The following is a 20,001-nucleotide window of genomic DNA, read 5'->3' as shown; positions in this document are numbered from 1 at the left end:
CTTCAGAACTGCCAAATTATATTACCCAAAGAGATAGTTTTTCTTCTATCTTCTTCTATGTATCAAGAAGACTTGAAATAAATGAAAGTATGGCTTAAAAAAAAAAGGGTCAGGTACCACACCTGGCTGTCCTCAATTGTCTGATCTCCTAAGGCCAACACACAAATGCGTGATTAGTGGCTGTGTCACGTTGCTCAGATGAAGATCCAGGCAAAAGCCTCATGCATTCTAGGCAAGCAAGTTAGAACATACCTAAATCCATTTTTCCAAGACAGTTTCTCTGTGTAGCCTTAGCTGTCCTAGAACTTGCTCTGTAGACCAGGCTGGCTTCAGACTCAGAGATCCATTAGCTTCTGCCTCCTCAGGCCTGTGCCACCACCTGAATCCATTTTCAGTCTTTCACAGAAAGGGACAGATAATTTCTAAAGGAACTTGTTAGGTGGAATGTTAAGTTAAAACAGGCGATTTGTTGCAGGAAAAGGCTTGTCAATTGTGCTTTTCTTTCCCCCAGTAATTAAAATTTTTTTTTTTTCTGAAACAGGGTCTCACTATATAGCACTGGCTGTCCTGGAACTCTAGGTCAGAGACCCACCTGCTTCTGCCTTTCGCAGGGTGGCCTAGAGGTGTGCCAAACCACTCCTGACAAATCCGTATTGTTAATTTACGGTTATAATGGGTGTTGGGAGATATCTAATCCTATGTTCACTGTTTTTTTAAAAACTAAAATCCAAATTTCTTCAGATCCCTTTGCCAGGCAGAGAAAAGATGAGATTTCTAGTTCATTCACGTGCTTCACAGTGAAACTTTTAACAGACGTCATTTTAAAAAGACTCAAATCACTAGTCAGCAGGTAGTCTAGCTGGCCACAAAGCCTCGTTACGAACTCTGGCAATCCATTCCATTCTCTAAAATTCTGTACCCCAAACACATGATTCTGTTCCTTCCCCTCGGATTGATAAAAGCCTGAATTCTTTCAATCTGCGGGTGGCCGGAAGAGTAAGCCTCATTAAATCGGCCGCGTTTTCCCGCCAAGGCCGCAGGGCTAGCAGCCCGGGCCTCGTAAGGCGACGGCGCAGTCGCACTGTGCACGCACGCCGGGCCCCAGACACTTAGATCCCCGCGACGGGGGCGAAGGGCTCAGCGGCTCTCGGGCCGCGTGGTTTTCCATAGGGTACAGGAGTAGGGTGACCTCGGAAATGGAGACTCAGCAGCGCACGGGGGAGGGGCGGGAGGCGCCAAAAGAAAGGGAAAAGGCCTTTCTCCCGGCCAACGCGCGATCACGCGGCTTTCTCCCGACGTGGGCGCTTCCCATTGGTCGAGCTGCCACTGACGTGCCCCAGTTGCCCGGCGCGAACCGCGGAGGGGGCGGTGCTGTGTTGGAAGTCGGTGCGGCGCGCGCGCGCTCCCGCGGCTCGACCAATCCTCACGCTCCGCTCTCGGCCCGCCAACCCGCCCGTCCAATCGCGCTCCGCGTCGGCACAACTCCGCCCCCGGTGGGCGGGCGGCGCGCGGAAAGGGCGTCACGTGATGACTAGCCCCGCCTCTTCCTCTCGGTCCCATATTGAACTCGAGTTGGAAGAGGCGAGTCCGGTCTCAAAATGGAGGTAAAACCGCCGCCCGGTCGCCCCCAGCCTGACTCCGGCCGTCGCCGCCGCCGCCGGGGGGAGGAGGTATTAGGGGGAGAGCGGGGGGTTGCTGGGTAGTTGCCGGCGTGGGGGGGGCTTTGGCTCGATGGGAGCGGGGAGGCCGGAGGGAACCGGGACGATCGTCCCGCGCTCTGCGCTGAGAGGGCGGTGTGGGGGGAGGGGAAGCGGGCCGGGCGGCCTCGGCCTCATGGAGGCCCTCGATCGGCCTGGCCCACTCGGTCGGCCGCCCCAGCGGCCCTCGGAGACCGTGGCGCGGCCGGGGAGTGGGGTCGGCGGCCGGGAGGGGAACCCGCGGCCTAACGCGGCCTGGCTGGCGAGGCCGCGGCCGGCATGGCGGGCCTCCGCGGGAGCGGTTGGGAGGAGGCGGTGGGGGAGGGGAGGCGCACATCCGGGCGAGCGAGCAGCAGGCGGGCGGCGGCCACATTGACATTGATCCGCTGGCGCGTTACGAAATGGCGCATTGGCCCGCAATGGCCGCCGCCTGCTTTACGCCGCCGGGGAGTGCGTGGGATTGGAGGGAGCGGCGAGAGAGGCGGCCGGGCAGAAAATGCCGCCGATGGCCTCGAGGCTCGGGGCGCGGTGCTTTGCGCTGGGGTGCTGCCGGCGCGGAAGCGGGCTTTCGGGCCTCCTCGGTGATGACGATCCGCGCAGTTCTTTTGCCGGATTCTCTCCGCGCTCGTTTGGGGGTGCATTACTGAAAAGCTTGCCGCTTTAAGGTGCTTCCTAACCCGCTCCTTTTCGCTCAAGTATTTGGAAGGAAAGTACTTATAGGGTCTTGGCGGTTGAAGTTTTAATTGCTTCAGGATTTGCGTGTAGGTAATGTGTTTATTTGGAGCTGTTAATACTTAATCTAATTTCTTATTCTTTGGATTGGTGCCGTTGTGGTTTTCTGGATTTTGGTTTTGGAGAACTGCGACCACAGTCGGGAATTTGACGATTGCGGGGATTTTGTGTGTACAGAGATGTTATTTTTGTGTATTGTCGAATGCATTTATCCGAGGCTTGACTAAATGGGACTAAGTGAATTGATGCTTTGGGCAGTTGATCATTTAACGTGTTTGTAATATGTAACACCTTTGTCACTGAATGCTTTAACACCTCTATTTCTAGAAGATTGAAGACGTTTTTAAATGTGAATGAGTCTCTTTTAAGGATTTGTGTTTTGTCTTAATGCGTTTATTAAAAGCAGGTCACTTGAATTTAAAACCATGAAAATGAAAAATTCATACTAGCTATTTTCTAAGTAGATTACGGTTTTGTGCTTAATTCCTCTGGCAGACGGTATTATGCTTTACGGTGACGTAAATTCCAATTATATGCATGTGTATGTAGTGTTTGAAATAATTTTACGATATGTTTTAAGTGGGCATACAGCAAGTTCAATTGATTACAGAAAGTGAAGTCCTGAAACTGGGTGTGATGAGGCACGCCTGTTACCCTAGCACGTGCAAGGCTGAGGTAGGAGGGCTGCCTCAAGTTCATTCTAGCGTGCTCATCAGCACCTTGCTCTCAGCACTACGGGGTTTAACCCATAGAGGTGTTTTTTGTTCTTTATGGGATGTCTGTTTTGCTTAGGAATGTCTTTTAAATAACCGATTTGCTGGAAATCTGAATTTTTCCGAATTTGCCACACAAACCTATGAAGTTGCATTTTGTAGATTGTGTTTTAAAATCAAGGGTTTGTTGGTGTTGCAGACTGAGGATAGTGGCAATGGCCATGGGTGAATGATGCTGACTCTTCGGGTCGTGGCCCCCCCATGACTTGTTACAAACATCTGAAATATATTCCTTTTAGTTGTAGCAGTCAAAAAGAGTTTTGTTTTTTTAACTCTGGGGTTCAGTTGAGTTAATAATGTTTTAAAATAACCCCAGGTACCATTGTAGTGGGTTTTTTTTTGTTTATTTTTAAGACAGCCCACCCACTATGTTTTTATACTGGCTTTGAACTGGATATGTGACCCAAGCTAGCCTCTGCTTCAAACGCTGAAATTAACTGGTGTGTACTATCATGCCCAGCGTAGAGCAGATTTATTTAATTGGGATATTAGTGTTAAAAATTTTGAGACTCATGTGACATAAAATTTGCTCCAAGAAAAAATAAAACTGTGCTGATCTTTTTTCCTCAGGGCCATGATCCAAAGGAACCAGAGCAGTTGAGAAAACTGTTTATTGGTGGTCTGAGCTTTGAAACCACAGATGATAGCTTAAGAGAACATTTTGAGAAATGGGGCACACTTACAGACTGTGTGGTGAGTTCTTGGTGAAAGGGTGGTCTTAGGAACATGTGGGAACCTATAGGACTATGTAAATACTTCTGTTCCTTTATTTTGTAGGTAATGAGAGATCCCCAAACAAAACGTTCCAGGGGCTTTGGTTTTGTGACCTACTCTTGTGTTGAAGAGGTGGATGCTGCAATGTGTGCTCGGCCACACAAAGTTGATGGGCGTGTGGTGGAACCAAAGAGAGCCGTTTCTAGAGAGGTATTTTAATAACATGTTGTATGACTTAAGGGGCTATAAGAGTTTGGTTTTTTTGACTTAAAATTATTTTGTTTGCAGGATTCTGTAAAACCTGGTGCCCATTTAACAGTGAAGAAAATCTTTGTTGGTGGTATTAAAGAGGATACAGAAGAGTATAACCTGAGAGACTACTTTGAAAAGTATGGCAAGATTGAAACCATAGAAGTTATGGAAGACAGGCAGAGTGGGAAAAAGAGAGGATTTGCTTTTGTGACTTTTGATGACCACGACACAGTTGATAAAATTGTTGGTAAGTAATAATTAGTTGCTGCATGAATGATTTGTTTTCAACTGGATCCACTAATGTGTTTATACTTTGAAAAATGTAGAAGGATGTAATTTTAGTTTTTATGAGTCATCTAGAGCAGTGCTTCTCAACCTTCTAATGTTGTGACCCTTTAATACAGTTCCTCGTGTTGTGATGACCCCAACTATAAAATTATTTTTATTGCTACTTCATAACCGTAATTCTGTTACTGTTATGAATCATAACGTAGAGATCCAATGTGATTCGCATCTCAATTAAAGGAGCATTTCTTCACCGGGTGATGGCACACCCAGAGGCTGAGGCAGGTGGATCTCTGAATTGGAGGCCAACCTGGTCTACAGAGTGAGTTCTAAGACAGTGTGGGCTGTTAACACAGAGAAACCCTGTCTTGAAAAACAAACAAAATCATTTCTTCCCCATGTATCCTCTCTCCTCAGTCTGCCAATTTAATAGTATTTTAGTTAATTGCATGGTAACAAAGGGTTTTACTTACATAATTTTCCAAACAAAAATAACTTTGTTTTTGTCTTTTACTTAAAAACTTGTAGTTCAGAAATACCACACTATTAATGGGCATAATTGTGAAGTGAAAAAGGCCCTTTCGAAACAAGAGATGCAGTCTGCTGGATCACAGAGAGGTAAGTAGGATTATATACACATAAATAAGATATGAACAATAGTAGAAAGATTTTTAAATTTCTACTTTGACCTGTGTTACAGGCCGTGGAGGTGGATCTGGCAATTTTATGGGTCGTGGAGGGAACTTTGGAGGTGGTGGAGGTAATTTTGGTCGTGGTGGAAACTTTGGTGGAAGAGGTAAGGTACATTTTAAGTGCTAATGCATCAGAAATTTATTAGTAAGTTCAAGGTATAGTGTTAATTCGACCTTTGATTTTTTTTTTTCCTTAGGAGGCTATGGTGGTGGAGGTGGTGGCAGCAGAGGTAGTTATGGAGGTGGTGATGGTGGATATAATGGATTTGGAGGTGATGGTGAGTATGTAAAGATTTTGGTCTTTAATTTCTGCATTGCCAGGAATCAGACACATGGCCTCATGCTATGCAGTAAAACTTAGATATGGCAGATGTTTACTGGGTTATCAGTCAGTAAAAGTGTCATGCCTTCCACATTAAAAATTTACCACAAAAGAAGCCTCTCTGCCAAGTAAAATGTTAACTAGTTGTCTTAAGTCAGTATGATTTATTTGTACCAGCAGTTGACCTAAAATTGCTTTTGTGTAAGGCTATATTTAGTGAAAACGAAAATATTTTAAGTGAAAACTGACTTGTTGAAAAAACATAAGACTCATTTTAGGATTTCAGCAACCAGCCAGGCGGTGGTGGCGCAAGCCTTTAATCCCAGCACTTGGTAGGCAGAGGCAGGCGGATCTCTGTGAGTTCAAGACCAGCCTGGTCTACAAGAGCTAGTTCCAGGACAGGCTCCAAAACCACAGAGAAACCCTGTCTCAACCCCCCCCCTCCAAAAAAAAGATTTCAGCCACCAGGATTGCTTGGCTCTGACTAGATTTTAGAGTGTTAATCAGTTCAGTGGCACAGTAGCACATTCCCAGTGACTATGGTAGAAACCAGAAGTGTTTGAGCCCTTCCTCTACATTTGTCTTTGTGTGGCTTTTTTTTTTAGGTGGCAACTATGGTGGTGGTCCTGGTTACAGCAGTAGAGGAGGCTATGGTGGTGGTGGACCAGGCTATGGAAACCAAGGTGGTGGATATGGTGGTGGTGGAGGAGGAGGATATGACGGTTACAATGAAGGAGGAAATTTTGGTGGAGGTAAGTTACAGAAGTTTGAAATAAACAGAAATGACCATCTAAGTTAATTCTCTGCAATTCTCCAACATTCTTAAGGATAGATGGGAAAGAAATTTTAAGTGTTAATAGCTAAAATAAAAACAAGCTCATCGGGCTGGAGAAGGTAGCTCAGAGGTTAAGAGAACTGACTGCTGTTCCGGAGGTCCTGAGTTCAATTCCCAGCAAGCACATAATTCATACCCATCTATAATGAGATCTGGTGCTCAGAACACTATATACATAATAAATAAATAATAAAAACAAGCTCATCCATGTAAACTTAGCTGACAGGCCATGCCCATTATTTTTAAGTTGTGGGAAAAAGGGTACTGCATACACTTCACAATTAGAAAACAATTTTTAAGATAATGCATGTAGGGAAATTTGGGTTCCAGATCAGTCTGGATAGCATAGAATAAGGTTTCTAGTGTACAGTTGAATGCTGTTGAGGCATATTTACAGTATTTTATGATCGTAACTATTCCCAAAACTTTGTCATAACAAATAGGATATTATTTTAAAGAGGTACTATATAACCCAACTAGCCTTAAATATGTATTGGACTGTGGCTTTGAAACCTTGCACCCACCTCCCGACCACACCACGCAAATTTGATCTTTAAAATTTTTTTTTGAAGTTTATAGAGGAACTTTAATATATAGTAAAACGGACATGTAAAAGTTAGTAAATTACATGGGGAGACTTAGAATGGAGTGTGCAAAATGTTTGAATACTTAGGTGAATAGGGTGCTGTATCAGCTCTTGGAATACTTTGGGTGTGTTACTCTATTATGAATTTGTAATGTACTAACATACTACATACTGTACCATGGGTTTTCCATAATTATTACAGGTAAAGCTTTGGTAGAGAACTGTTGAACCTAACTTGTAATGTGAGTGCTGATACTTTAAATTGCTGCTTTAAAAGGTGCATTGTATCAGAATCACATTGACAGTTTAGATGATTTAAATAAGGTCAAAACGTGCTGAAATTTAATGAGCTTCTTAGAAATATACTCTTGAATGTTTCACTTACTAAGCCCCAAATCTATATTAGCTCACTTAGGCTTCTGGTAAATGGAGTTTAGTGCCTAAGGTTGATGTTAATGCTTGCATTAAAAAACACATGATTGTACAAATTATTATGGTAAACTACAAATAAAATCTTTGTGATTTCAGGTAACTATGGTGGTGGGAACTATAATGACTTTGGAAATTATAGTGGACAACAGCAATCAAATTATGGACCCATGAAAGGGGGCAGTTTTGGTGGAAGAAGCTCAGGCAGTCCCTATGGTGGTAAGTCCTTTTTAGTTAGAATTCTTTCTTTTCTTTTTTTTTTTTTTTTTTGGTTTTTCGAGACAGGGTTTCTCTGTGGCTTTGGAGCCTGTCCTGGAACTAGCTCTGTAGACCAGGCTGGTCTCTAACTCACAGAGATCCGCCTGCCTCTGCCTCCCGAGTGCTGGGATTAAAGGCGTGCGCCACCACTGCCGGGCTTTAGTTAGAATTCTTGAGAGTCATCTTGGTTAACATTTTATGTGTATTTAGAACTGTTTGTGTTATTTTCCAGGTGGCTATGGATCAGGTGGTGGAAGTGGTGGATATGGTAGCAGAAGGTTTTAAAAAAACAGCAGAAAAGGGTAGGTATCCTTATTTTTTTTTAATTATGATGATAAAAGATTATATGGACTGTTCACTGAGTGTAATAATTTTTTTATCCTGTATTATTCAACAGGCTACAGTTCTTAGCAGGAGAGAGAGCGAGGAGTTGTCAGGAAAGCTGCAGGTTACTTTGAGACAGTCGTCCTAAATGCATTAGAGGAACTGTAAAAATCTGCCACAGAAGGAGCGATGATCCATAGTCAGAAAAGTTACCGCAGCTTAAACAGGAGGCCCTTCTTGTTCAGGACTGTCAGAGCCACAGTTTGCAAAAAGTGCAGCTATTGATTAATGCAATGTAGTGTCAATTAGATGTACATTCCTGAGGTCTTTTATCTGTTGTAGCTTTGTCTTTCTTTTTCTTTTCATTACATCAGGTATATTGCCCTGTAAATTGTGGTAGTGGTACCAGGAATAAAAAATTAAGGAATTTTTAACTTTTCAATATTTGTGTAGTTCAGTTTTTCTACATTTTAGTACAGAAACTTTAACAAAAATATGCAGTTTTGAAGGTGTTTCCTTGTGAGTTAACAAGTAAAGAAGATCATTGTTAATTACTATTTTGTATGAATTTTGCTAAAGTTAACTGTAAAGAAACACCTACTGACTTGCAACTTAAGGGGAATCTATTCTCCCCATTTCCAAAACCATGATAAATGGGCGCTGACATGTGGAGAGAATAGATATTTGTATGTTTGCAATGTGTGTTTTAGATAATTAGGATTGGGTAATAAAAAATAGCATATTTGTGAATTTAATAGCATTAAGATTACTTTCAAATGAAAAAGATCTCAAAAGTTCCTATTTGGTTTTTGTGCATTTTCTTTCAAAATGTAATCATGATTTAGTATGTTAGATATATTGAGTTCTAGCTGTGTTAAGAACATCTCCATTCCTCATTTACCTTGATCACATTGAAAACTGCTGCCAATAGTTTGGGGTATAAAGTGTTTATACTGCCCTCTACTAAAGGGTGGTGAATGTACTTCATCTCCCAATTCGACAGTTCTAATACAGGACCACCAAGTCTGCTGTGTCTAAGCAAACTGGTGGATACCTGGTTCGTTCTGCTTTCCAAGTTTTAAACCCCCAAAGCACACGGATCTAGTCCCTTTCCTTGGTTTAGTTTCCCACACACACAATTTTTCAGAACAGAGGAATAAAAATCACTTGTTGAACCCCTAACTGGCTGGCATGCTTTCCTGTTTATACCCTATACATTTTGCTGGATGATGATGAAGCCAAGGATAGTTAAGGTGTCATTGTCCAAAACAAAGCAGCAGAAAATGTAGCACAGTTGCTTAGGGTGAGCCACTTCACTTCCCAAAGAGTTCAAATTGGATAGTCCTGAATGTTTAAATCCCCAAAGAACACACGGTTATTTGTACATATTTCATCCTAAAACATGTTGGTGTTTGTTCAGAGACCCTGGTTGAGAAGAGTTCTAGATACTAAGGTTGTTTGAAAAATGTCTACTGTTGCGCCAGCTAGTGCTTAACTTTATCCAAGCCCCGAATATGTGCTCTGCTGTTGCTTTCTTTGGCAGTTGACCGTTGAATTCAAATTTTTACTTGGTTTTTGAAGTATAAGCAAAACAAGCAATAAAAAGGGGAATGGGGCGGGCTAGTGTTCAAATATGCTCTCTTGTGCTCTAATTCTGTGCCTCTGTGCATTATTAATATTTGGATGCATGCAATGCTAGCATGGAACTTTGGTCTTCACAAATACTGCAGTTTTTCCAGAAAACACTCACAAACCAATAAATGTAACAGACAACATTCCATTTGTTAATGGGCATATGTGAATAAGCAGTGTAGAAAATAGGCTCATGTTAGAAAATGGTTACATCTTTCATAACAAAGTGTGGTTATATAAATGGACACTGTCAATGTTCATAGTTTAAACCCGGGTACCTGGTCAAAATGCTTAGGAAATATTAAAACTCAGCTAAATTGTCTCAAGTCATTTTATTCATATAATAAAGATTTAAAGAATTGGGGAGGTTAACATTTCCTGGTTTTGTTTGTGAAATTGTTGGACACAACCTTGACAGTATCCTTTAATGTCATGAGGTCGATTGTATTGTTAACCAACTTTTTATATTCTGGAACAAGTATAATAGTGAAACATTTTAAGTAAGTTGATGTTTACAACCTATAATCAGGTGAAATCTGTGTGTGACCTGTTTATAAGTTGTACAAGGTTAGCGTTTGTGAAGAATGTGGAAAAGTAAGCCATGAGAGTGACTTAACCAGCTTTAAAGGACCTAAGTTGTGCTTCTTAAGCACTGGATCAAAGGAAACCCACTAAGACAGGACTTCAGCAGCCTTTGTGTTTGGACAAGTCAGCATAAATAAAGAATGAGAAGGCAGCAGCAAGAACTTCAACTACAGAGAAGTGGAGGCATAAGATACTATGGTGATAGTGAGCAGCTTTCCAAAAGCTAGTTAAATCTGCTTATTGCAACTGAAATGTCGAAGAAAGTAGCAGGAAGGAGCTCCGCCTTTTGGAAGATCAATGAGATAGTTGCCACAGTCACTAGGTCTAGCATTTAGACCTGCAAGGAAGGGCAATAAGCATTAGGTAAGGCTTGAATTTGAATTTTTTCACTAATTAAAGAGTACATTTTTGTAAAGCAAGGTAAGAGTAATCTTTTTAATTTGCAGGTGAATGAGAACCCTACTTGCCTAAATGAGGAATGTCATTCCTACCATCTTAAATACGAAGGTTTCTGGCTGGGTAAGGTTTGTAGCTCACAGTAAAACCTGATGACACCATTGGTTCCCCTACAAATCCATGCCACAGTTTGGAACATTACCCCCATTAGTAGGTACACTGGCAGGATCCTCAAGCTCAGTTTTATTTTGGATACCCTGTTGAACAAGTTCTAAGACTTGGCAGTTACATTCTGCAGTGGCCATGGGTATCTGTCAAAAAGCCAAATGTGGCCTCTTCATGCATACCACTCACCATTGGTATCTGTGGTAAAAACCATTTTCTATAAGGGAAACAAAAGTCATTTTGGCTTTCCAGAAAATAATTTTTTGGAATACGGCTTTGAATAAGCTACTAGTTCTACCCTGAAGAAAATGGGGAACTTTCACAGTTACCAGAATGCTTGTCTTCCTCAAGGTTTTCTTGCATAGCGGTTCACTGTCATGTGGACCATTAGGAACAGTTATTTTTACTTGTGTGTCTGTCCCCGCCATTCCCTAAACACAGGGTCTCACTGTTGTCCTGGCCTAGAACTTGATCCACCAGCCTGTCCCTCAAATGCTGGGATGGTTAAAGGTGGTGCCTAATTGTCACTCATGTTCCTTAAAAAAAATCCAAAGAACAACTGAGTTACTATTCAGATAAGTTGCTGATTGTACATAAGGGCTATTGTTGGTTTTTTTTTTTTTTTGCTGCCTTGAAAGGGCTTTGAAAATTGCTAATTCAGGTTACTTTTTAATAACTTCAGAGGACAAGTTTGCAAAAATACTGATTAGAGATGTTTTTCACACAGGGATGCCCTATATGTTTTTCCTATACTAAGTTTGCTTGGTATTTCAATTAGGACTGAATTTACTTGACATAGGTCAAGATAGCAATCTTTCAATGGTGGTTCATTCAGATTTAGAGAAATGCATTTTTTTAAACAGGCATTTTCATTCTCTTAAATAAAATGATTTTACTTAATGTGGTTCCACTGTCATTTCTGCAAAAGCATTTTACATACAAAAGGTGGACTGGAAACAATGGGGTGATTTTGACCTGTGGGATACTGTTCCTATTTTACACGTCTAAGAGCTGCACTCACATGTCAAGAACATGGGCTACAGAGAAATGGGCTTGGTTTCAATGATTGTTATGTTGCAATTCAAAACATTCCTGACAGTGATGGGCATGACAAGATGGTAAGCATGGGATGGGTAGGGTGCTGTGAGGAACGGTAGTCTAGCCAAGTATTCGTTTTTGAATGACAGCGGAGGTGGTCTGTATTGCATTCAGTTGTTTAATTTGTAGTATAATGAAATGTTAACAGATGACTTTTTCATTAAAATATTTTTAGAAGTTGTGTGTGTGCTGTTTTCTCACTTTGCTGTGTTCTTTTTAGCTCTACTGTATGTGAATATAGGCAGTAACAAGTTTGGGGTGAACCTTAATAGAGTGAGCTTGTTTTAAAAGAGTGTGACTTAAAAGCATACTGCTACCTAATAGAAGGACAACACAGGATAATTGGTGTTTGTAGGATTTATAGACTTCGTGGTTGATGACACATGTGAAATGGTAAAGACTGGGGGAAATGAGTTCTAAGTGTGACAACTTAAACCTTGAAAGGTGGTTCCTTGGTCAGACAAGAAGTAAGTAGGGTAAGAAACTGAGCTCTATTAGAGTGCCTCCACCCCAAGATATGGGGAGTCTTCATAACATTTGAGTTTGGAGATTCTAACTCTAAACCCAGGCTGGCTCAGATTCCACTTCCTCTGTTGGGTCTGTGAGGATGCCTAACCACTTTTGTATAAGTAGTCCAGGTGAGAGTCTTGGTGCTGGGCTTTTTACACCTTCACATACTGGCTTTATGTAATTAGGAACCACAAATTGCTACTTTATTTAATTCCATTTTCATCAGGATATATTTTTGTGTCGGGATGAAAAGAGCTCTAGTGCCATGTGCTGAGTTCTGGATTCAGTCTCTTTCTGTTCAAACCTGCCAAACAGGAAAGAAGATCCAAGATTGAACTCCCTGATGTACTTAAGCACTATTTTCTTCAGCAAGATTAGGATCCTGTTAAGCATTAACAGGTTGACTGACTATTTAGGGGACATGCCAGTTTTTCTAGCACATTTGAAAACGGGCAGTGGTAGGGTGTTAGATGTTCAGCGCCAATGGATATTTCTGGGAACTGGAAGGTAAGCACTTGCCCACTGATAATCTCTAAGGTCTAATTAGCATAAGCATGTTCCAAGTTATGTAAATTTTGAGCTTTAAAGTTTTAAAGGAGCTCAATGGTAATCTGGAGGAGGCAGAGGCAGGTAGATCAGTTTGAGGCCAGCCTGGTCTACAGAGTGAGCTCCATGATAACCAGAGCTCTTAAGCAGAGAAGCTAGTCTTGAAAAGCCAACTACATATATGAATGGATGGAAATGGATGAGTTTTAGAATGCATTTCTCTTTAGGCATTGCTTTTTTTTTCTTTACCACTCCCTTTCTCCTACCTTTACCAGTGACACCCACACTCCCTGTCCTTGACCACTAAAGATTGTTTTGCCTGCATGGACATAAATGTGCATACCTGTTCCTAGAATCCCAAAGAGGGCACCATTCCCTGGAGTTAACAGATTTTAAGATAACTGGGTGCTAAAAACCAAACCTTTGTTCTCTGCAAGAGCAGCAGGTGCCCTTAACAGCTGAACCATCTCTCTAGCCCCTTCCATTGTGGTTTTTAATAGCTTAAAATAGTTGACTGTCTGGAGGTTATAATGGTTTTCTTTTTTTTTCTTTCTTTTCTTTTTTCTTTTTTTTTTTGGTTTTTTTCGAGACAGGGTTTCTCTGTGGTTTTGGAGCCTGTCCTGGAACTAGCTCTTGTAGCTCTGGTCTCGAACTCAGAGATCCGCCTGCCTCTGCCTCCCGAGTGCTGGGATTAAAGGTGTGCGCCACCACCACCCAGCTTAATGGTTTTCTTTTTAATGGACATTGTTTCCCATGTGGTTAATGGAAACATCTTTCAAGCTGCAGATAAGCCATCTGCAGGGAATTTCAGTTTTATGCCTTCATTTAATAACTATTAGGGCCAGGTGGAGGTGGCGCATGCCTTTAATCCAGCACTCGGGAGGCAGAGGCAGGTGTAGCTATCCTGGTCTACAGAGTGAGGTCCAGGACAGGCTCCAAAGCTACAGAGAAACCCTGTCTGGAAAAACAAAACTATTAGAATGCAATTAGGTTTTGTTTATAGTCTGTAAGCTTTGCCTGTCAGGTTTAGATTGTGAACCTGATTCTGTGGGTTTGGACAATTTATTTGGGGTTGATTTGTGCTTTCCTTTATTTGATATTGCCAATAAGAAAGCTTAAAATAATTGGGTTTTGGAATTGAAGAGATGGCTTAGTGACTAGGATTATTTGTTGCATTTCCAGAGGACTTAGGTTTGATTCCCAGCACCTACATGGGACAGCTCAATCAAGATTTTCCCGACAATTATAAGATTAAAGCCGTGTACTATTATTATCCAGCCTCATAATCACGTAAATTATGGGTGTGGTAGCACATTTGAATAGACTCCCTATTTACTAAAAAACAGCTGGAAAATCTCTTGGATGGGTTTCTAGGTTCTTAATTCAAGGGGCTACAGAGTTGGCTCAGTGTTTAAGAACATCGTGGCTCTTGCAGTGAACCAGGTTTGATTCACAGTCCCGCATGGTTTATAGTCACTAAACCTCCAGTTTCAGGGGACATGCATTCAGGTAAAACCTTCACACACATAAAATCTAAAAATAAGGGGCTGGAGAGATGACTTAGCAGCTAGGAGCGCGACTCTTGCAGAGGACTAGAGCCCGGTTCCTAGCAGCTCACAGCCAGCTGTTGCTCCAGTGTCCGGTCTCCACAGACAACTGCACTCACGCACATACCCAACGCAGATGATCAGGCACACACATAATTAAAAGTTAAAAATAAAGATTTAGAATACAATGTTTGATGTATCCTCAAAGTGTGCATTTTAGAGTTGAACTAAAAAACAGTTCAAGCAAGGTTTAGACAGTTGGGCTAGATTTAATATTTCAAATATAGAACAAAGGGATATGGGGTTTTGGTAGTTGGGTATGCTAGTATGTTCTGAAGTTTTACATTTTTTTTCTTTTTTTCCTCATGGCTTTTTGAGACAGGGTTTCTTTGTGTAACAGCCCTAGCTGTCCTGGACCTAGTTCTGTAGAACAGGCCAGGCCAGACTCAAAGTCTCAGAGATCCGCCTGCCTCTGCCTCCCGAGTGCTGGGATTAAAGGTGTACCACTGCTGCCATCTTTTTATTTTTTTAAAGATTTTGTGTGTATGGGTGTTTTGCTTGCATGCCTGTCTGTGTAACTGGTGCCCATAGAGGCCTGAAGAGGGGGTTGAGTCCCCAGGAACTGCAGTTACAAATGGTTGTGAGCTGCTATGCAGGTGCTGGAATTTGAGCCCATGTCCTATAGAAGAGTAGTCAGAGCTCTTAATCAAGGAACTGTGTTTTCAGGCCCTCTATTTGAAATTTTTAGCAGTTACATAAAGCACTACTTAATGTAATTTAGGTACCGTAAAGAAGTCCTATGGTCAGTTCTCTGCCCCCTCTTCCCCGCCCGGACAAGGTTTCTCTGTGTAGCTTTGGAGTCTGTCCTGGCACTCTGTAGACCAGGCTGGCCTAGAACTCAAAGCCTGCCTCTGCTTCCCAAGTGCCGGGATTAAAGGCATGCACCACCACGTGGGCCCAGCAGGCAATTGAAAGCCCGCCTGGTATACAGAGTTCCAGAACATTCGGGAGTACAGAAAATCCCTGTCTTGAAAAGTCAAAAAAAAAAGGGGGGGGGGAGAAAAAATACAGTGGCATATACGAACCTCACAACTGCTCTCTCTGACCCCGCTTGCCTTGTACACTGCTTAGATGCACAAACCGGAGGGAACAGGCTCATTTCCCACCCAACCGCAGCCCCTTCCTTCCAAAGACTGCCTGGCACTCTCGCGCTTTTCATAGCGAGCGGTTCTTCCCATCACCCACTCCTGTAGCTAGCTCAGCCTTGGCCTGCGGTCTGTGTTAGCATTCAATGCTCTGACAGTGGCTTGACCTACACCTTCAGATGTTACAAGCTCAGGGTTGCAATGGTTTTTACAAGTATTCATTTATTTATTTGGAGTTTTTGAGACATAGTCTCTCCAGAGCTCTGGCTCTCCTGGAACTCTCTATGTAGACCAAGCTGGCCATAAACTCAAAGAGATTGGCCAGTCTCTGGCCCAGAGTGCCAAGATTAAAGACAAGAGCGACTATGCCCATCTTTTTCTTTCTAAACTGGTTTCCTCAATCCTTTTTCTTCTCAGAGTGTTTCCTAGCCCCCTCTCAGAATGCCACTTATATGCTACAGGCACACCACGGCTCTGCACAAACATGTTCCTGGGTACCACAATACTAATAACCACATTTAGTATAAAAACGTTTTATTTTTGTCTCCTTTGAGGCAAGCTCTCCCTGTGCAGCCCTGGCTGACCTGAGTTCAGAGATCCTCCTGCCTTTACCTCCTGACTGCTGAGAATAAGAGACATGTACTATCATGCTGGTTATAAAATGCTTCCGAATTTTCAAAATCATGTAAAATAACCACAATGTGGCACGTGGATTATTCTCCTATGGAAAATACTGTTGTGGATAAACTCAAGCAATCCAGAGTAATTTAAGTCATGATATTCTTTTATTAGTGCTAGCTCCTTTAATTTTTGTCAGAGCTAAATATAAAAATGTCATTCTTTTTGTTCATACAGTATATAAAAAAGTATAGTGGTTTGGTTAGTTTTTCAATAATTTGCTTTTAGCCAGATGTCATATAAATCTATGAATGTAACAAATAGGAACAGTATAAATAAGTTTTGTAGTATTTACACTTACACAGAAACTAGCCCAAATGGTGCCCAAAGAAATTAACTCCAGAGTTAAAATGAAACTGATTCAACATCGAGGCTTTAATGCTTTATAAAGTTTCCTATTATTTCTACACTAGCCGTGGCTAGAATTCTGCATAGTTACTTATAAAGTGTTTCTGCATTTCACATCACAGTAGGAAGTTCTAGCAGTACAAAACAAACACTAGCTCAGAACAAAAGGCTCCATCTTCCCGAACCTAATTTTTCTTAGTATCTGGCTTCTTGCTTTTGGGAACCAGGAACACATTGCCGTCTCTGGTCTGCTGCAGGGAGTATTCACTAGGAGAGTAAGGATTTCCAGCCTCATCACGTAACATGCTGAAGACTTCAAGATACAAGGTGCTGAGCTGCCTCTTCAGGAGATGGAGGTTTCTGTCGTTTTCTCCCTTTTCTCTGAGTAGCTTTTCTCGCTCATCTTTTAAGTGGCCTAGGTCTTGCTCCAGTTCTACTATGTTCTCCAGTTTCCTTTTTCTACAGTTCTGAGCGGCGACTTTATTCTTACCTCGCCTTCGTATATCTCGGATCAATGCAAGCTGAGCTTCATTGAATTGCTCCTTGGACATCATTTCATTGAAGTCATCAACAGGGAGGTTAATGATTTTTTCAACAGGGAATGGGATATGGAGAGCTTTTGCCCTAAGCTCATCTCTCGTGAGATGAGCCTCCAAGCGGCTTGGATGTTTGTCTTTTGTGAACGGGACTTTCTGATGACCAGGACTCACAGGCATTTCTTTTGCTGTTGTGCTTTCACAATGCGGATCGTGCACAGGAACACTGTGCCCTTGAGCCAGTGACAGAGGCTGTACCGGGTCCCCAGAAGAATGTGTTGGCTGTGCTTTGGGAGCATTCTGCTTGACACTTCCAGGGGCGCTGTCTAGCTCTTCCATCTCAGAGTCACTGAGCCCAGGCGGTGGGTCTCCATAAATGGAAGACTCCACAGAGTGCTCTGGGGATGCTCGGCTGGGACTAGTGTTCAGGGAGATGCCAGAGTCCGAGTCATTGAATTCGGCTGTGCTCTCAGAATGCTTCTGGTTGAAAGCTTTACAGAGTGACAGGTCACAGCCATCAACAGGCCGGCTCAGAAGTTCAGAGAGTGACTGACTGACGGCAGCAGAGGAAGGCACGCTGCTACCACCACCGGGCTCTGCTACGAAAGCAGAATAAAACTCATCACCAAAATCTGTGTTCAATGTGGGATTTGAATCTAAGGAGTTGAGCTGGCTGGCATCTTCTGTGGAGAGGATACTGCTGAAAGAATCTTCAAAACCGTGAAGGAAATGGGGACTGCAGCTGCCCACTTCTTTCTCCAGCGGGGAGATGGAGGGGTAGAAATGGTAATTGCTGTCAATTTCTGTCAGGTTGGCCTCTGGGCTGGGAACAGTGGAAGTCTCAACCAACAGCTTGTTTTCGGTATTAAGACACTAGAAAAGAAGTTCATACTGTATGACTCGAGGCTAGGTATTGTTTAGATCAGTTCTCTACCTCCATTCCCAAGGTGCTCTTTTCAATAATTCCAAGAATTCTCATTTTCAATAGATAGGCAAGGTTGTCAAAGCTCTAAATTAGCTTTCAACTTGGAAGCTATCCTGAAATATTCAGCCTGCTTAACTAAAAATTCTATGGTTAAGCGAGCCCGGGGAGCTCTCGTGAGGAATTTAAACACAGCCCCAGTTTCTCCCTGCAAGCAGGTGACGTGTAAATAATGAATAACCAGGATGACAAGGCTGCAGAGCTCGCTCACCTGTAACTCGGGAATGGAAAGAAGCTCCTGCCAAACTTGCTCCATGTCCTGCTGCATGCTGTCTAGATTCATAGCTGTTTCCAGGGAGCTGCCGAGTGACTGAGCCTGATCCAGACTGCTGAAGACTGGGCTTTCCACGTGGCTGGGGATCTCCAGGGCGAGTGACTGAAATGTAGGTGAAGAAACCTAAGATTGACAAGGTGTTTATGTGAACAAGAGCAAAGGCACGCGGCAGCAGCGGGGTCTGCAGCACTCCGATCATTGTTTCTATCAAACAAAACACTTCTTCCTTCCCAAATGTCCCCACAGTTATAATTTACTTGGTTGTTGTTACCCATGTATTTAAGGGTACACTTCAAAATGGACAAAAATAATCATTAGGACTTAATTTCTATCTACAATAGCTAGCAAAGTTAACAGAAGCACTGACTAATAGTTGTTCTTTAATCTATATCCATTTCCTTTGGAAAATTATTCAGATTCTTTTTTTTCTAGCTACACAAATAAAACTGACTTGGTTTAGTATTGTCTACAGGTCTTATTTCTAAACATTGTATAGATACCTGTATGGTTTCCCTGAGAAAGAACTTCTTTGATCAAATTTTTCCTTCTAAAATTTTCTTCTAGTCTCATAATTGGGGGACACATTAAAGGGTCTACTACCAGATAAGAGAGTTTTGCTGTTAAGTAACTATTTTTATACCTCATGGTCATCTACAAATGGGAATGTCTCTGCCAAAAGCTGCATGCAGTCTTCAAAGTACCGGGCATCTTGTTTGGGAATGTGGGCCACCTGGATAAAAAAGGAAAGATACAAAAGAACTTACTAAAAGTTCTACTGCTGAGCCTAAGAGTCGTGACAGGCATCGAGTTGTTCATAAAACAGTGATATTTATAAACTAATGATACTTCAGAAATCAGTTTGTTGCACAAGTTCAAACCAAATCACTTGGGGTCAAACCTTAGTGCCCCTCCCCCACCAATAAACAGTGCTCGAGGACTGAACACAGGGCCTTGTGCTGATTTCCTGAGTGATCTGGGTAAATGATTTAAGCCCACTGGCGTTAGTTGTCTACTGGTATATAACACAGTATGTTAAATCAATTACTCATATAGCTAGGGCCATGCCTGCCCTAACACTGTGAGCCATGTCTACCAACCCTACTGCTGCTGCTGCTGCTCCCAACAGGGTTCTCTGGAATTCACAATCTATGCTCCCTGGGATCTGTCTTCATCATCACAGGGATCCCCTAAGAGGAGCGCAAGTACTGAGCTCATCCGGAAGCTAAGCTTGGGAGCCTGACCAGTCACAAAACACATGGGAGACAGCAGGCAACTCAAATCCAGGTGGTCCACTCAGAGCTCTCCTTAGATCCCGCCACACTCTTTCCCTCAGAATCAAGTGTACCTGGGAATAGCTGGCGGGCCCACTGCTGTCTGTTGGGATGTGTTGGGCTGGCTGAATTGGAAGGAATTCTCCTGTCTCTTCATCCAGCTGTAGCTGAGCGAAAAAGGCCTTTTCCTGTTCCTTCTGGAGTTGCTCCTGTCTCTCCTTTTCGAGTTTTTTCTGTTTTTCCAGCTCATAGTCCTTCTGTCGCTGACTGAAGTCAAACACTTCTCGGCTTACCCCGAGATCTATGTCTTGCTTCCAAAGGATGTCAATCAAATCCATGTCCTGTGTTTAAGAAAGAAAAGGACGGAGAAACCACGGTCAAGATGGTCC

At 42.6% G+C, this 20,001-nt stretch overlaps 2 protein-coding genes across 11 annotated transcripts in view; one reads left to right on the top strand and one right to left on the bottom strand.

The window, feature by feature from the left end:
* The first annotated feature begins 1,520 nt into the window (after positions 1-1,520).
* Hnrnpa3 (heterogeneous nuclear ribonucleoprotein A3) lies at positions 1,521-18,352 on the top strand. Of its 6 annotated transcripts, none has more exons than XM_075984838.1 (11): positions 1,521-1,670; positions 3,773-3,895; positions 3,980-4,126; positions 4,205-4,415; positions 4,982-5,071; positions 5,154-5,249; positions 5,343-5,423; positions 6,073-6,219; positions 7,417-7,536; positions 7,808-7,877; positions 18,226-18,352. In XM_075984838.1, the coding sequence occupies exons 1-10, from the start codon at positions 1,599-1,601 to the stop codon at positions 7,858-7,860; spliced, it is 1,140 nt and encodes a 379-aa protein (XP_075840953.1). In that variant the 5' UTR covers positions 1,521-1,598; the 3' UTR covers positions 7,861-7,877; positions 18,226-18,352. The 6 variants fall into 6 exon arrangements, with proteins under 6 accessions (XP_075840953.1, XP_075840955.1, XP_075840954.1 ...); XM_075984840.1 differs by having other exon boundaries at positions 18,223-18,321; XM_075984839.1 differs by lacking the exon at positions 18,226-18,352 and adding an exon at positions 10,563-11,956.
* Positions 16,290-20,001, bottom strand: part of Nfe2l2 (NFE2 like bZIP transcription factor 2) — a 25,722-nt gene continuing 22,010 nt past the window's right edge. For 2 of the 5 annotated variants that reach the window (XM_075984833.1, XM_075984836.1), the window contains 4 exons: positions 19,687-19,953; positions 18,982-19,071; positions 18,279-18,443; positions 16,290-17,958 (listed from right to left, as the gene is read on the bottom strand). In XM_075984833.1, the coding sequence (XP_075840948.1) occupies positions 16,735-17,958; positions 18,279-18,443; positions 18,982-19,071; positions 19,687-19,953 (1,746 nt within the window). In that variant the 3' untranslated portion in view covers positions 16,290-16,734. Of the gene's footprint in view, positions 17,959-18,278; positions 18,465-18,981; positions 19,072-19,686; positions 19,954-20,001 lie in introns of all 5 variants that reach the window. The other 3 variants (XM_075984834.1, XM_075984835.1, XM_075984832.1) reach the window with 2 other exon arrangements.

This window comes from Microtus pennsylvanicus, chromosome 9 (genome assembly GCF_037038515.1).
Source record: "Microtus pennsylvanicus isolate mMicPen1 chromosome 9, mMicPen1.hap1, whole genome shotgun sequence".
Classification (NCBI taxonomy): Eukaryota; Metazoa; Chordata; class Mammalia; order Rodentia; family Cricetidae; genus Microtus; species Microtus pennsylvanicus.
Note: the sequence above shows the minus strand (reverse complement) of the source record. Positions and strands in the feature narration are given on the sequence as shown.